Source organism: Pyxicephalus adspersus, chromosome 3 (genome assembly GCF_032062135.1).
Source record: "Pyxicephalus adspersus chromosome 3, UCB_Pads_2.0, whole genome shotgun sequence".
NCBI lineage: Eukaryota > Metazoa > Chordata > Amphibia > Anura > Pyxicephalidae > Pyxicephalus > Pyxicephalus adspersus.
Genome location: NC_092860.1, coordinates 85,426,664 through 85,444,846, shown reverse-complemented (window position 1 = coordinate 85,444,846; position 18,183 = coordinate 85,426,664). Strand labels below are relative to the sequence as shown.

General features: G+C 36.4%; 1 protein-coding gene across 1 annotated transcript in view; it reads right to left on the bottom strand.

Moving 5' to 3' along the window:
• MMRN1 (multimerin 1) overlaps nt 1–12,513 on the bottom strand; it is a 61,806-nt gene extending 49,293 nt beyond the window's left edge. The window contains exon 1 of the mRNA XM_072405566.1: nt 11,955–12,513. Within this exon, the coding sequence (XP_072261667.1) occupies nt 11,955–12,445 (491 nt within the window). The 5' untranslated portion in view covers nt 12,446–12,513. The remainder of the gene's footprint in view (nt 1–11,954) is intronic.
• Between the last annotated feature and the right edge of the window lie 5,670 nt (nt 12,514–18,183).

Below are 18,183 nucleotides of genomic sequence, written 5' to 3'. Positions count from 1 at the left end.
ATGGTTATTCATGGTTCTGAAACAAGTGGGCATCAGAGGCCCTTTTCTCAAGTTACTTGAGGCTATGTACACCTCTCCTATTGCACGTATTCACACCCCAGGGTTCCTGTCAGACCCTATTCCTTTATATAGAGGTACTAGACAGGGATGCCCATTGTCACCATTATTGTTTAACCTTGCCTTAGAGCCACTGGTGAGGTACTTGGATTCTACCCCTTTGTTACATGGCATCCCAGTGTATAAGGGTGAATTACGTACTGCCTTTTTTGCGGACGATATACTACTCTTCACCTCCGAACCCTGTTCTGACTGTACTAATATTCAGATGACATTCAGGATTTTTGAGAGCTTTGCAGGCCTAAAGATTAATTTTGACAAAAGTGAAATTCTGTCCTTGGCACAGAACGGGACTCCAGCAAACAATTGGAGGACAAAGGTGCCCTTTAAAGTGGCATCACACTCCATTACTTACCTAGGTTTACATATAGGTCGTGTGCCTTCTTCTCTATATGCCCTAAATTACCCACCACTGTTTGCAAAAATACAGAAGGAATTGAAGATGTGGGAGCGTCTGCCCTTGTCATTTTTAGGCAGATGTCATCTTATTAAGATGATGTCCTTTTCAAAATTGCTCTACCCGATGCAAACTCTGCCTTTGTTGTTGACTCACGCTGATATTAATAATCTTAATAAGGCATTTACAGCATTCTTGTGGAATGGGAAGCGCCCGAGAATTTCTCTGGCAAAGTTATATTTACCCAAAACGGAGGGCGGAGTGGGTTTCCCGAATATAAGGGTCTATAATTTAGCTGCCCTGGCTAGACATGTTATTGATTGGCTGGGTAATACATCTTATTACTCCAATGTACAATTGGAAAGTGCAATGTCTCACCCCTGGAACCCCTGTGCATTACTGCATTGTGCCTTTTCCTCTCTACCTACTTTTTTGAGACACAATATTCTCGTTAGAGACACAGTAGTTGCCTGGAAAGTACTCAGGCAACGGTTTAAAGTACCAATACGTGTATCACGGTATTTACCTATCTGTGGCAATCCCATGTTCCTTCAGGCACAAGAGCAAGCAGCGTTTAGGATATGGAAGCAAAAAGGATTGTGGAGCTTTGGAGGACTCTTCAATTTGGAGAACTCAACAAAGCTTTCTCTGGCTAATATACGAGAGATATATAATGTTCCACGTTGGGCCCTCCACCCACTGTATTATAGCCAAGCTATGTCTTTCCTCCAATCCTTAGCTTCCAATTCGGCTGAGACGTTTAGATTAAATAATTTTGATAAACTTTTGAAATTATCCCCACCCAATATCTAATATTTATGTTAGCCTCCGGCCTCTCTTTACCAAACCACTATCCTCCTCAAATGTAAGGCTGTGGCAGAGGGATTTTCGGGATCCTGATTTGGTGGACTATATAATACAAGGTTATCAGACGGTGAGACAGAGCATGGTTAATGAAGTCTGGAGGGAATCTCAGTTTATGTTACTCCACAGAGCTTATAAAGTTTTCAGAGCCTCCACCTCGGCTTCACAACCACGGACGTGGCACTTTCAGTGCCCTAAATGCAGTTGTTTGAATGCCTCTCTGTCCCACCGGCTGTGGTTTTGCCCTGAGGTTTCTCTGTTCTGGTCCCAAATTCTCAAATTTATACACTCTGTAACAGGGAATACTATACCGTTCAATCCTGTTTTACTGGTGTTCGGTTCCTGGGAAGGTGTGGAGGCAGATGATATGCCTCGTTCTCTACGCACATGGACAAATATTTGTCTTTTGGCAGCCAGGCGCACAATCATGCAAAATTGGATACAAACAAAACCTCCCGGACTGGAACAAGTTATCTCCTCTTTGAAATCTTTATTTCACACGGAAATGCTGGATGCGAAAATACAAGGTGATGATGTCATCACCCGGTTCTGGTCGCAATGGTACAAATTTTTGGTTTATGCTTTTACTGACTCAGACTGTACAGCTATATTGGAGATGTTCAAATATTCCACGTGGTACATGACAAATATTTCAGGATGACGATAGGATCATCCACTTACCCATGTGACGATGTTGGCTATTACGGGACTATGGAGTGTTTCCTTCTGTTTCCTTGTCTGTTTGTTTGTTTGCTATCTGTTCTGGTTCTTAATTCATTGTTTTATTGATCTCAATCATCCCCTTGTAATTTGTTTATTTTTTCTTTTGTATTATATGTGAAAAATTTTTGAATAAACACAGTTTGAAAAAAAAAAAAAAAAGTAAGTTGAATGTAATACTAAAGTTCCTTATCATGGTAAATTTTATATATATATATATATATATATATATATATATATATAAAGTTTGTCTTTCTATCTCAGTGATGTGAGTGGTGGTTCTATTAATTCTTTATCTTTTTCACTCCTGACCTTCTTTCTGTTACCTTTACATTTCTATTAAATCATGGTTGGGTATTGTCATCTTTCATTTGATTTATAGTCCGTTTGCATGCCTAGGTTGTGCTATAATATAAGTGTACTGCCTTTTCCTGATGCGTTGATAATATACATTGTGGGTTCTCCTTAGTGTGTTTTTACAGTTCCCAATATTGATTAGGAAATTTCAGTAGGGATATTAAAGAAAGGTTTCTCCATTACAGATGGACTGATGTAAACACTCTCTACTATTTTGTACTACAAATACAGTCAGTGATATAGAAATAAATCTGACAAATTACAAAGGTAAGTCACAGAACACAAATAGAAGTTTTATTAGGTTGAATTGAGAGAATGTATAAATGTTTCTTTCCTGGCGTGAAAGATTTCTACAATTTAAAATGAAAACTTTGAAGTGCCCTTTAACAAGCACTAGCTCTTTGGATGCTGCTGAATTCCTTTTTTTACCAGTATGAGAAACTGATATATTATGCTTAAAATAGAACTTTAAATGAATAGTAGCTGTACAAGAGAGGCTGAAGAGATGATATGACATCTCCTCTTGGATAAAGGAAGCTAAAACTCTGAAGGTAGACACATTTATGGACTTGGTTATTTCATGTAACATTAAATATGTCACATAGGATACAAACCAGATTAGAAGAATAGGATATACAGTAATTAAAACTGTCTATCACAAATTGTACACATTTTAAAGAACTATTGAACCTTTACATTTTAATTCTTTCAGGCTGTATACACAAAAAATGTATCGTAATCTTTCTGTTTGCTGCATAGCGGATGAAAACACCCTGTGCTGGCAGAATATTTGAGAGCCAGATTCTGGCTAAAAACAGAGCCCAGCATTTAGGGTCTTCAGAGATCCTGACGTATGTGTCGTGATGTGTCAGTGAATGGCCAAGCAATAAGGGGGAAGTAAAAATGAAAGAATTTGACAGCTGTGCCTCACTAAATGAGAGTGGCTCTTATATTTGAAGTGCCAAAAGTACAATGGGAGTTGTGTGTAATTTTTAAAGTAGTTTACAGAGAAGGAAACATTGGCTTAAACAAACATCTTTACTGAGGAAATTTCCCCTTTAAACTATGGAAGAAATCTCAAATTGTTATTGAAAAATCTTCCATACTGGTTTGTGAGACAACTATTTTTCATATTTCAGATGAAACTTTACTAGCACTAGAACCTAAAAACCACATATTCAACAAATACTGCAACAAACAACAAAAAAATCTAAACTTCATTACAAATATAAAAAAAACAAAACAAAACATTATTATCACATATAACTTACAATGCAAGCCACACATTGACCACACTTTTAATGAATTTCCGAAATGAAGTTCCATGGTAAATATGAAAATAATTTTTACCATCACTATACACTAATATTGACTGAAAGGAATTACTTTGATTTCAAAATCCCCACAACATTTCAATGGGATGCAAATCAGGTTTTTGACTGAACCAGTCAATAACGCTCCATTTCCCCTTTTTGAGCCATTTCTTGATGTATTTGGTGTTGTACATACTATGTGTAGAAAGATCCATTTCTGGTTCAACTGCAACATTTGGGCAGATGGTCAAACTTTGATATAATGTATGTGTGTATTAACTTTTACCCATGACTTATGCATATAATTTATTATAGAAAATGTGTAAATTTATATACAGGTAGTCCCTGGACATCCGACATATGGACATCTCCTAGATACGAACAGGGCTTCCCTGTTCGCGCTGTGCAGAATGGAGGCCTGAAGGGGGGGAGGGGGTGGCTTGCATGACTTGCAGAAGAAATCTTTTGCTAAACACAGCTTAGGGTGTTGGTGACTTTATGGCGGTGAGTTCTTTCTGCAGCATCTTGTACCTCTTTAATAACCAAGACAAACTCTGCAGTTCTTTCTTTTTGCATAACAAAGCACAGCTTGCTCCAGATGGTAATGATTGTCTAGGCTCCATAAAGATTTTTTGTTTTTGTTTTTTTTGTGATTAACTCACACCCAAGCTGCCTAACAATATGTTGAGACAAACATGTGTCCTAATTGCATTTATTAAAATAATGTATCTGTTCCGACTTACATACAAATTCAACTTAAGAACAAACCTACAGTCCCCATTTTGTATGTAACCTGGGGACTACCTGTATTTGCTATTCCTAAAATAGTCTGCCAGATTATAGATATCATACCTGTGCATGTAGCCTACTTAGTGTACTCATCATTATAATATCCCTTTTTAGCTTTTGTTTTTTTTTTGTTTAACATAAACCTTGAATTATTGTAAAATTTCTTGGAATTCTTCAAAATCTGCTATAAATGTATTTACATTTTCCTTGTTCCAGTTACGCAGGTAAATTTCAATGCTCATTTGCACCTATTGTTAAATACCGCGTGTAAGCGGGTGTAGGAAAAGTCACATCTCAAAGAGCAATTTCATGGTCTGTTTGTAAAAAGCTTTTTACAGTTTGCAAGAAGTCAAAAGTCATATATTTGCTATTCCCTAGTTACATCAATATTGATTATATCATTCTTGGATAAAGACTTGACTGGTTTCAAATACAATGCACTTTTAAATCTACAATCTTACACAACATGACCAGATATATCCTACTGCCAAAAAGGCTCAATATGGTTGCTTTATAATGGAAAAAAAATCACGAGCTCTTAGATGATCAAATTTACATGTACACAGATGATTCATAGTAAAAGTTTCATACAAATCTCAAGGGCAAATAAATACCGTAGTTCTTTGAAACTCTACTAGAGATTGGCCATTTTTTCTAATTTTGTTATTAATCTAATAATTTGGTGCTATGTATGGACTTTACTATTGTAGGCTTTTTCAATGGATTTTAAAGCTCATGTTAATTTAGAATAAATATCCTTTATTGAGTTTCAGATATCAATATATCATGGCAGAAGAAAATAGAATAAAAAATGAAATAAAGCAGGGTGAAAGGGAATACATGCCTGAATGACTGTAAAATAGTTGCATTTCTATTGAATAATTAGACAAATCTGACCCAGCACAAAGATACATTTTTATCCACGTTTAAGGATTTGTTGTAGCTGATTTCAGAGATCCTTCCTTACATACATACACAAAAAAAATCATAACCTATCAAAAAAAGTGTTCAAAAGCATCAAAGGAACATACATTGCATGTTATATGAAGATGCCCTCATCATTCATGCATATATACAGATGATCAGCCTACTGCTTCATGATTTTCCAATCTAGCAAATCATTGTACCTACAGTATATGTGCCCACTACTGTACTATCACTATAATCTCCAAAATATAAAGTGAACCACCTCTTAGCATAGATTAGTGTCTTTCTGTCATATATGGTTATATTGACAGGAGTTTCAGAATTGAGGAATATTCAGTAGAACCTCCTGGGTATACCCAAGTTGTTTCCAGAGTAAATGGATCTGATTTTTTAAAGCTTTTCAAGGCTGGAGAGGATACATTTTCATCAGTGAACCTGGGTGATCCAGCAAACCAGGCATGGATCTGGTCCAAGATTCAAAACATTTGCTAGCAAATAGCTAATTACTTTGAGGAAATCCACTCCAAGTTTGCTGGATCACCCAGCTTCACTAATAAAAGTGTATGCGCTTCCGCCTTGGAGAGCTTTATTAATTCAGGTCCAATGTCTTTACAAAACATTTGTTGGCTCTGTCATTCTCAAAAAAGAAAGAAAAATTATCAGTTACTGGACTGTGCAAAGCTTTACAAGTTTCAGGCTTAATTACAATGGCTTGGTCTTTTTATCTTACTGGTATATTAATGTCATTTCATTGCTTATATGTTTTTATCCCTGTTAATGTTTAAGAACTTATTAAAAATGAAACTACATTGTGAGCACAATAAAACTGTAGTGGGGGGTTTTCTGTAATGTGCTGACCAGTTTGAATGGTTTATTTTATGCTTATAGTAAATGAAAATCTTTGAATGTTAGATAACACAAATCATACCTAGCTTTCTATCCTCTGTATTCCCAGAAGTCTCAAAAAGTGTTAACTGTGTGCCATATTCTTGGCATGAGTGCTGGTTCTGTTTTCTTTCTTTTTACCTGAGTGGCTATTTCTGGACATAGTCAAAGCTCACAGCCTTGAACAGTTGAAGTTGAGATATAAAGATAAAAAGTACTGTACCTTTCCATAAAAAAATATTTTCAACTGAGTTGAGCTAGAGGGCATAGCTCTAAAGTGTTTCTAAATGTAGAAATGATAGCTCAAACAAATGAAAAAAAGAATGTCCACTTCAAATTTCTTTTGAATTTCTGTCTTTTTTAGTAAGGTTGTAGAAAAAGCCATGATGGCAATGTGCCACAGCTTAGAAGCAACAATTGAGTTCAATTTCCTACAGCCAGATCGGTGGAATGTATGATAAATAAAATATTTGCAATCGTTGGCCTTTGTTATTTTAATAAGGTTCTATTCCCCCTTAAATGTCACTTAGGTGCACTTATTTTCCCATCTACAAATAAAGGTATACAGCCAACCATGATTTAGAGGGTAACATACAAGTACCTTATACTTTTGTGACAAGGTCATTGTGCAACAACAATAATATGAGCTAATATATGCTCCACACTATTGCAGCATGGCCCTAAATACTTTCATCTGGTTTATTACCCTTTACCTACAGCCCTGAAGAAGGGAGACTTTTCCACCCCATGACACATGTTGTTTGTGTGTCAAACCAAAATCCTTCTTCTGGACCCTGGGAAGAGAGCTTTTATGGTTTACCTTTCACAAAAATATTGCATACCTGTGCTGTGATGTTAAAATGATTTATAAAAATAAGTGAAAAAAGCTATTTTTTTGCAACAGGTATTGTATTATTGATAATTTCTCAACATACAATAAAATACATCTCAAACAATATAGATTATTCATCTCACATAGTATATTTACATGAGGAACTTTGCCCAATCAGGTTGGCCTTAGACAATGTACAACTGACCATGCCTAATTGGGCGAAACGCGTTGTTAAACTCGGTTGTACGGTCTGCAAGTTTCTGATTTTCTCTAGCGGATACTGTACTTTTGGGACTCTTTTGTTTACACAAATATTGCCTGTTACGGTTAGTTGTACATTGTCTAGCGCCAACCTGATTGGCCAAAGTTCCTCATATTATTATACTATGTGAGATGAATAATCCTATATATTGTTTGAGATGTATTGTATGTTGAGAAATGATCAATAATACAATATCTGTTGCCAAAAAACCCTCTGCCTGTTCTATTTTTCCTATTTTGATACTACTCCGACTTGGCACCTACACGGTTAAGAGAACATTGCATACATTGCATATACTACTATTATTAAGGGACACAACCACCACACCCCCTTTTTTACTTTGTAAGTGAAATGATGATCCAGACCTGCTATCTCTTAACTGGATCAGCCATTTCAGGATGTCTCTACTTCTACTACTTCTTGTTAATTGTACTTGAACTTGACCCACATACACAATCTATTGGAACAATTAATATTTATGAAAGAATAATTCAACACTTTTTATAGAACTAGTGAAAGTACCTAAACCAGCAGTATTTGAACAGGGAGAGGGAGGGGCAGTACTAGTGTACATATTCAGATAAGACCCCGCTGAATACAAATGGACAGGATCAGGAAGCAGAGTGAGAATTATTATACTAAAGTTTGCTGTTCCATCTACAATGTATAGTCAAAAGGTGGGTGGGTTTCTTTTAACATGACTTTTCTGCCTCTCTAGTATTAGAGGCAGAATTACAAATACCATGTCAGGCAAAATAGATTGCATACATATGTTTTAACGGTTGACTTAACTGCTTGGCAAGTATTCAGTTAAAAGTTAAACACTACTGCATCCCAATCTAAGGAATTGACCATTTTACACCAGGGATGTATCATTTTTTGTACTTCTTTGCAAAGTACAATGGACCGGAATGGAAAAAAATCTGAAATGTTAAAATCTTAAAAAGAGAAAGATTAGGATTCACACCCGAATAGAAAGTTCAATTCAATTTTCTATTCCTGATATCAGTGACTAAATCAGAAGATTTACCAATTTTCATAGTGTGTACACTTGCATTCAGGTTACCTGGTTTGTAAACAATCTTTAAATGCAGGAGTCAATGTACATTCATGGATTGTAAAACTCTGCAAATTGGGCCAATTTGCTTGCATGAGTTTAAATGACCCAAAATTTACCATTATTACAGTTAACCTGATTTTTTATTGATTTGCTCATAAATTTAGGGATAGCGTAAGCTAGGTTTGAGTGGATGGTTGCTCTATTCTTCCACCATTGAGGAATTTTAGGCTACATACACATGCTAGATTACATGTTATTACTGCAATTGTAATAAACTGCAATTTTCTATAGGGGAGGAGACAGCTGAGTGCCTCCTGCTCATCCTCCCCATTTCCTTTCCATAGAACTGAACAGCACTGTTTGTTCTACTGTTACTGGAACAATCAGAAAAGATCATTTTCATTGTCAGAAAATCAGAGACCTATAGTGATGTCTGAGCACGGTCATACATCCAGACTAAACGGGATCAGCATAAGCAACTTCCAGCCATTTTTTCATCATACCTTGCTATTTCAAGGTATGGCTGCAGCTTATATTATAGTTTAGATGCATTCTTCTTTGTTAGTTAACACACAAGGAACGAGTACAGGAAGATAACAAGCATGGATGCCCTTTCACTGTCGGAAGTTTTCTCAGATGTAAGTTGTGACAGTAGATCTGACACCTTTTTTGACAGCTCAGACCTTGAGTTCAAATTCTGACTCATATAAATGTTGTTTTCTTTTTCTTTTTGTGAAAGGATTATAAAAAGCTTTATGAACATATGAACATATTTAAAACTCTCTAATGCAACATCAAGGACCACAAATGGCCACTTGGCATTTCTCATTTATTATGTGATGTGATATTTGAAAATAACTAGAAGTGCAAACCTCCCAACTTTTAGACATTTAAAAGAGGGACATTCTGTAGCACAAAACATGTAGGCAAATGTCACATCCCTGAGACACCCCTATTTTGCAGACCAAATACAAATAAGTTAGTAAAAATTGATTACTAAAATATCAAGAGCTTTTTTTAAACAACTATGTTATAAGGAAGGATATGTAAAAATTTAAAGATAACATGAAAGGTTTAATAAATAACATTAAAAATAACACTTTATATAGGTGTATATATGCACCCAAAAAGAGAGACAAAACAGGAGGAAGAAGGGCTTGATGGACTTTAATTTGAAAGTGGGACAGTCCCTCCAAGTCAGTGAAAGTTTGAAGGTATAGTATTGCTCAGATACAGGGCCACCGTCAGGGGTACTTTTGAACTAGGCCTCAATCAGAAGAGTTTGACTTTTGCAATGATGTAACTTTCAGACATGGGGGCCCAAGAAATTTACATAGTATGGGGCTCAGACATGTCTCATAGCAGTCCTGCTCACAAGGACGCAAGACTAGTGGTTATTTGAATTTTAACCTTAACTTGGGAGGAGCCAGTAATGCTGGAGTTCAGGATTAATTTAACAAACTACCTCTAGCATTATCTAATATGCATAGCATTTATGTCATTTATGTATGTACATGCATATAACTTAACATCTGCTTTTTCCCTAGGACTTCTCAGCAGCTGCTTAAATAATTGCTGAATAAAATATTTTTTTTAGAGAAATGCTATCTTTAATCATTAAAAAGTCAATTAACTTTGATTTGGTTGAGGTGATGTCATCAATCCACTGCAGCCAGAAGAAGGCATTTGTCCTGAACCCAAAATTGTAATGTTGCAGCAAGCCATAAGGTCATAGCAGCAGGGAGCAAATCTACATCAAACATTTCTAAACAAAGCCAAGAACTGCAAAGCACCACAATTTACATGATTGTGCTATCTCAGAGCCCACATTTTAGTCCAAAAAAATGCTGACTCTGGGTGATGACAAAGCTAAAAATTACTGTCCTTTTTAAGAGAGTAGCAGACAAAAAACATGGTCGGGGGAGTAATATGATGTCCATGAGAAGTATTAAAGAACTGAATGTGTTACTCATATTCATAACATATACATATACATAACATACACATATACATAACGCAAGTGCACATCATGATACAAAAGGAGGGGGGGGGTCTGCCTAAATAATCTTACAATCTAAGAGGTGGGGGAGACTAGTTTACAATAGGAAGGGGGGGGGGGGGGTAGAACAGTAGCAAATTAGAGAATAAGAGAGAAAGGATGATGGGTAGTCAGTTTGATGAGGTCGGTTTTAAGTTGCACAGGTGGAGGTGGCAGGGCCTAGAGAAAGTCTGGATGTGGGGAGTGTGGTGTGGGGCAAATGAGTTATTTACGGTTCTTCTTTATTTATTGTACAGAGGAGGGTTGTAAGAGAGGTGGGGGGAGGGGTAATTAGTTTAGTTTTTTTCTAAGCTGAGTGTCAGAAACCTGTTAGTCATCCACAATGGGATGGCTGACAAACAGCATGGATCTTTATCGAGGACTGAGGAAGACGGGAAGTCAGGGCAAATTAGAGTGTCACCAGCATACAAATGGTATTGTAAGCTGAAAGAGGAGGTAGGTCCACTTCAAAAAGCCAGACAGTGGCAAAACCTGTCATAAAAGTCATAAAAATGCTATTTACCTGGTTGCCTTCCTTTTACCATCTAAACTTAAAAAACTCATACAAGCCCAGAGAAAAGGGGATACTTTTTCTGAATTCACTAGCTTCGTACGCACTTGCTACAAACTGTGGATCTGTTTTTTGATGAAGAAAAGATCCTGTATGCATTAATATAGTATATTTTATATTGGTATAAAAATTGCCAATTTGATAGGTAATCAAACTCAAATTAATAGTAAATTAACTATTTTTTTAAAAAGTGCGATAGAGTTAAGATGATTTACTTACCAATTTTCACGCAATAGCCACATCACTAAAATGACATGTTATATCACATGGTTATCATTCTGTTTGTCCCTGATGGGATGAATAAACCTCACTTTCTGTCTTGGTGGCATGGAGAAACCATTACGTATTTTTCAGATGAAGTGTATACTTCTTGTAGTCCCATAAAATGATTAGATGTAGGTAGAATATTAAACAACAATAAACAGAGGGCAACCACTGAATAGGTATAGGACCAAATATTTGCTGCATAAACATTCACTACCCTTTTCTGTTTTTTTTATAAATCAAATCAATAAATATGTTTAAAATAAAAATTCATCCCTTTCACAGCTGCAGTCCTAAATAAATATATAGTCAAGCCTTTTATCTCAAAGTCTAATCCTGTTATATTGTAGAGGATCTAAAATTTTGAAAAGCAATTGAATTTAAACAGTTTAAATTGCATAAAGCTGACTCTTGAAAAAGGCAAAGCAGTTTCTCAGAATATGAAATACTGAGTGAAATACATAGTTATACTTTCCTGTCTTATAGAGTTAGGTCTCAATAATATTGTATGACCAAAAGATATTTTTCAAAGTATTAAGAAAAACAATCTGATCTTACTTTCCTCTTGTTGTTTCAAAGCTGGGTTTCTGGCTGTTACTTTTGTAGTAGTTCTGCCTTGGTGAACGGTTAGATCCTGGTTGGACATTCTCTATTTTTGGTGGTGCTTTCTTTGTAGTCACCAGCTGTTCATCATTGGCCTTGGTGGTTTCTTCTTTTGTAGCTTCTGTGGGTGGAGGTGCTCTAACCGGCATTCGTATAATCGTTTCAAAAAGTTTGTACTCTTTCCTTTTGGGTTTTGGTGAAACAGCAGATGTAGTAGTTAAAGATTGTGTTGTGGTTTCCTCTTGAAATTGTGTGGGTTTTATTGTGCCAGGGCTTTGGGTTCTAAGAGTGGATATTTCAGGATTAATCTCAGAAAGTAACCTCCTTACATTAGCATCATCTGGTTCTGTCCAAGGGTCCTCAGTAACATCTATGAAATCTTGGAACTCCCCTGTTTTGCATCCATCAATATGCAGAAAAATACCCAACAGCAATATTATTATCATCCTGAAGATTAGGCAGCTAGAGATTCTACTTCACCTCTGGTACTCTTCATGTATGTTTATGTTCTGATTGCTTTTGTTCTCTCTGTCTCATCCTGCTTCAGATTTGCATGCCAGTTAACATTCATGATGAAAAGGAAACAGGTTGCATCATGTCAATTATAGAGTTGAGGAAGCTTAATTTCCTGTTACTGTGAAATCCCCTGGACCCTTCACCTCTGTGACTACATCTACATGGAACCATGAGGAAAGATGACTGGGAACAGGAAATAATGACAGAAGAGAAAGTGGAACATTACTGACCTGCGTATGAGAAGCTATCAAAACAAAACCTGCAAATCGCATTTACTTCCACACGCATCTAAGGCAAATAATGAACAGTTAGCCAAGGGGCATGTACACCAATGCCCAAGAAATAGTACAGCTTTCCTATTATTATACTATAACAAAAAGAAATTGTGAACTTGTTCAGTAACCTAGACACCTTTATGTTGTAACAATGTAGAGACGGTTTTTCAGCTCAGTGCTTTTACACAGTACATACAATGGTTATTTAAAAAATAACGAGAATCACTTTGAAGCTATCTAACATTTTCCAGCATTACTGCCTTTAACACCATTCAGTTGTTCAAATCAAGAAGATACTTTTTTGAATCCTGCCCAACAATTTCAGAGAGTTAAAAGCCTCCCATTGAGTGAGCACTTATAATGAGCTCTTCTAATTTCAGAAGCTCTACTTACTGCTTTAATGTTGGCATTGGATGTCAGCATTATTTGCTCTCTTTGTGTATGCATTACCTATTGCTCATCTAACTCTAACCCTTCTTTTAACCCAAATATTACCACCCTTCTGTAAACTTAACCCATTTTTTCAAATGAATGTTAACAGGATGCAGAGCAAGGATAATTTTTGGCGGATGGAACATGTAGCCAAAATATTTAGTTCAATATTAAAGAAAACCTTCTAAAACTGCCTACACAATCAATATTAAATGCTTATTGGGCATATATGATATATTGTATATTTTAAAGTAGTGATTGTAACATTCATTGTAAAAATAATAGTTAAAACTACCTATAAGATTTACCTGCTGTGAATATTTGTTAAATTCCACATGTAATGTTTTAAAAATTTGATATTGAAATGACTTAAATGGAATTAAAGACTTGGATTGAATGGAAATAAAGAATAAACACTTTATTTCAATCTATTTTTCTGTTAGGGCAAATTGTTTCCCTTTTAAAAAAAAATATCTTTTATTAATCATACGGATTATTTAGTGCAATTTTCATTGGTTAAAAAAAACGTATAAGCAGTATATGGAAAATTATATTAGTATTAAGCCATTGAATTACAAAGACCTGGAAGATTGTTGGGAGCAAACCTTTATTTTAATTGTTGGTAATCTTAATGTAATAAATGCAATATATGTATGTTAAGCCTGTTTTATCAAAAACATGAACAATGTGTAAGCTATTGCTTAGAAGTGAACCCCTATCAACATAAAAACATAAGTACTTAGGGTGCCTGGTGCACTATGAACATACTGTACATTTGTTCATGGTGGTCTGTGTCCTTGGGTGGTCTCAAACTTTTTCATGTAGCAATTCTATTTCTGTCCACGATTACTTAGAAGACTGAGTCATGTCTTGAGGAACTCACCAACCCAGCAAACCAAAATAGCTACAATCCCGTCTTTTATGGGATTATTTCTCTCTGTTCTTATGTCTCTATGTTCTACCGTGTTTCCCCGAAAGTAAGACCTACCCCGAAAATAAGACCTAGCACTTTTCCCCCAACCTGCCCTAATATAAGACCTACCCTGAAAATAAGACCTAGTAGAAAAATAAAAAAAAAAATAAAAAAATAAAAGCAAACATAAATTAAAACAGTACTCACCGAGCGGGAGACAGCGGGCGTACACACAGCGGGCTAACACACAGCCGCACAAGCCGATGCTTTCCTTGTAGTTCCGGCTCCTGTCACAGGCGGAGTGATATTACATGCACTTCGCCTGTCAGAAGCTGAAGTGCATGTAACTAGGCTAGTTCTAGTGAGCCCTTAAAAATGTGTTAAAAAAAAAAATTAAAATAATATACTCACCTGATACGCGATCCTGCGTGTGTCTCTGGCTGCAGCATGTCTCTCTTCTCTCCTCTGCCAGCATCGTGTTTTCTCCTGTCTGTAAAGCAAAGCGAAAGAAGCCGGCACAGCGCCACCTGCTGTTCCCTGTCCTAACTGCCGAACAGTGGAAAAAAAGCACAGAGTGATCAGAAGGGGAATTTGTAAGGGGAATTTGGGAATATGGTGTTTTTTTTCATTAAAAAAAGTATATAAGACCTACCCTGAAAATAAGACCTAGTGTGTTTTTGGAAGCCCAAAAAAATATAAGACAGTGTCTTATTTTCGGGGAAACACGGTATTTCCCCTAAATGTTTTTTTCTGTCTCCTCTGCTCCACCATGTTTTATGTGGGCATTTTCCATCTGCTCATGCATGCCAAGCATTAAATATAGGGGTTTAGTTTGTTGTTGTAGTAGCCAGAATGTAGTGATGACTACAGGTTGGAGAAAGGGTTTGTTCACTCACTGTGGTAACCCAAGATATTTCATTTTCACTCACTTTCGTTGCATCAGCACTTAAACCAGAGGAAGATGAGCTAAAGAAAAAAAATAGCATTTTCACAGGTGGGAATAGTGTTTTGGGATACTTTGACAGTCAAAACTCTGATAAGCAGGATGTTTACTTTAAATAATTGGGAACTAGTACAAAAAAAGTACAATTCCGATAGTAAAACCTATTGCCAGTACATGGCATGGCTATGAAGGCATCAGGATGAAATGCGCATGCGCAGGTTTCCATGCATGCGCAGTAGAAGAAATTGTCGATTTCCGGCAATCCCAACATTCCATTTCTGGTGGCGCCATAATCGAATGTTTAAATCATCAAAATCAATATCAGCTTTATGAATCCCATGTCTGGTGAGTACTATTATTTTTTTTATCTTTTTGCTCCTTTTTGGAACTCAGATTGTTGTGATATAAGGTCAATGAAGGTATATTTTATTTTACATAAAGCAGCTAGTTCCTACTCAAGCAATGGTGTAACTTGGTGTAATGATCTATAAGGATATTTTGAAAGTTTTTCTACCTCAGCGGAAGATAGAGCAGTTGAGAAACTAGGCTTTTCTGTTTTCCAGAACTCCCAGGGTAGTTGCATGTGAGTACATGAAGATATTGAGTCTGATGGCGTCCTGCATACCAGTGGTTCCCTGAGCCAGATGGTGCATGAGGGGACTACAGGTTTGTTTCCTCAGTCGATGAGACCGAGTTACCCTGAAACAAGATATCGAACTTCCATTATCAGTTTGGAGGGAACTGTTATGGTGCATAAGATGTTGGTCCAAAATCTATACTAGTTTATACCTATACGTCCCCTATTTTTCCATCGCCTTCCCGTATAACTTTTAAATATACTTAATAGGATAAATATTAAGTTGAATCTGCAACATATGCAACAAATTATTTGTGTATGTGTTTGTTTCTCCTGCAGTTTCTGTTTGGCTGTTAGGCTAGCCCATTGGCATATACCACTGTTGTCAAAGATCTTTTTGTTTATCTGGAATGGTGACATTCTTACCACTGGCCAGCAATGTAAGAGGCATTCTTCCTACTGACCACCACAATATTATACTGTGAGCTGTGGATATAGTAAATATAGTGGGGTTTCATGAAGACTTGAAAGAAATATTCAAGGGTTGTCGTGTTAAAAATGTCAAGAAACACTGGGCTAGATCCTCTGGAACTGAGGGGAAACCTACCTCCAGTAAAATCTATTCAACTATTGGCTTAGTCATCACTTTGGAATCAGTGGAAGCCATTTTTGTCTATGCTTACTCCTCACTAAGTTATGCTGAGGAAAAAAAAGACCTATAAAAATCTATAGGCTCTTTATATATAAAAACATTCCTTAGTGGGAATCTTCCAGGTCCGTGTCTTTCAGTGCCTTTCATTGATTCCTACCCAGGAATGTGTTAGGGAATGTCAGTGTTAGAAATGGAGCCCTTTTATAATTAAACATTTCCATATTTTTTGAAAGAAGCAGAAAAAATAGACTACAATATTATTTTCCAAATGTAACTTAAACTAACTTGTATTTAAAACAATCTTGTAACTTGTATTTAAATCAAGAGATAGATTATAGAAAATGTATGATGTGTTTGGATATAAAGAAATGGAACCTCAGACAAATTTAAAAATGTAAGCATTTTAATAAAAAATGTGAAAAAGCTCCATGCTTCTTAATACCTGCTTCGGTTATTTGATGACTGCTTTTAACAGAAATGTGAACTGATGGATACACATGTCCTTCCACTTGTACAGCATCTGCATCATACACACATTCCTGTACCCAGCGACGATCAACATTCTTGTACACTCTCTTATAATCAACATTCTGTTATGTGGACTAGACTCTAGTCTCTAAAATACATTATAAATACTGCAGCTAGACTTATCTGCTGCCTCTCCACAATCTTCAAAACAGAGACAGGTAGGTTTTTTCTCAATAACAGCCATATTGTACATTCAATGTTTATGACTACCACACACCCAAGTCAGAGACAAATGTGTTTTCCCTACCTCAGTCTAACAAGTCAATGTTTGATGGTTGAGCTTGTGAGGGCTTAGTGTCTTTTTAGTTTTAGTTACATACCAAGAAGTACAATCTGATACTTAATCTGTGCCTGCCACGTGACTGTGGGCCATTCTGCTTTCCTTGTTTTAGATGCCCTGCATTTCATTTGGCCGGTATTAAGCCATAATAATGATTTTTTGGATGCAGAAAAGGTTTCAATGCAGTTTACAGGCAGTGTTCTGCTGATGAATCACCCTTATCGGGGAAAAGTTTTTTGAAGCAATAAGCAACAATTATGCAAACTCTATATATAATATTTAGGATGTCATGCTTTAACCCAGGCTACTGTTGTTTCAAACTGAGCTGGTTGGTTCAGAACACGCATTTAGATTTGCACTTGGGGGATAGCTTCATATGGATCAGGACTGCCTGCCAAGCTTTGCCGAAATTATAAGCAGCCTCTAGGGAGTAAAAATAATTTTAGAATACTTAAAATCTAGTTTGTGAGTTCCACCTGTATGCAGTTGATTTGGAGAATTACCAGACTCCTGAGCCGCTGGTAACCTATAAAAAGATTTTGAATTATGCAGCAAATTAAGACAGGAGCATTGGCATTTCACTACTGAATAGCAGTCTCACTAAAAATAAATGTAATATCTAAGGCCATACAAACATTTTTAAATTTACCCTATTAATTGGGAAATGTAATACAAACGGTTATTCATGATTAAGGCATAGTTTGAAAATGAAATGCTTGTAATATATTACTGAAGTAAAAAGAAAAAAGTGATGATCAGAAAATTAGTTACAGGCTAAAATAATAAAGCAAAACTGTCTAGCTTTACTTATGCAGAGCCCTCCACCCCTCCACAGTTGGCCTTGATTTGGCCCTATGCCGTCCTGAATTCTTACTTCTTCTTCTGGCTTGAGTAGGCCTGAGATTGGGTGATGTATCATCTTGTAAATGAAAAAAAGGAGTGCCAATCTCACTGCACATCCATTCATTGCAGGAAAAAGTAGCAGCTCAAAGCCTCCTATGATACATGACATAGGTATCCCAGATGGCTCTGGGCTCCCATTCAGTCTTTACTGCCGCAGCAGTAAAG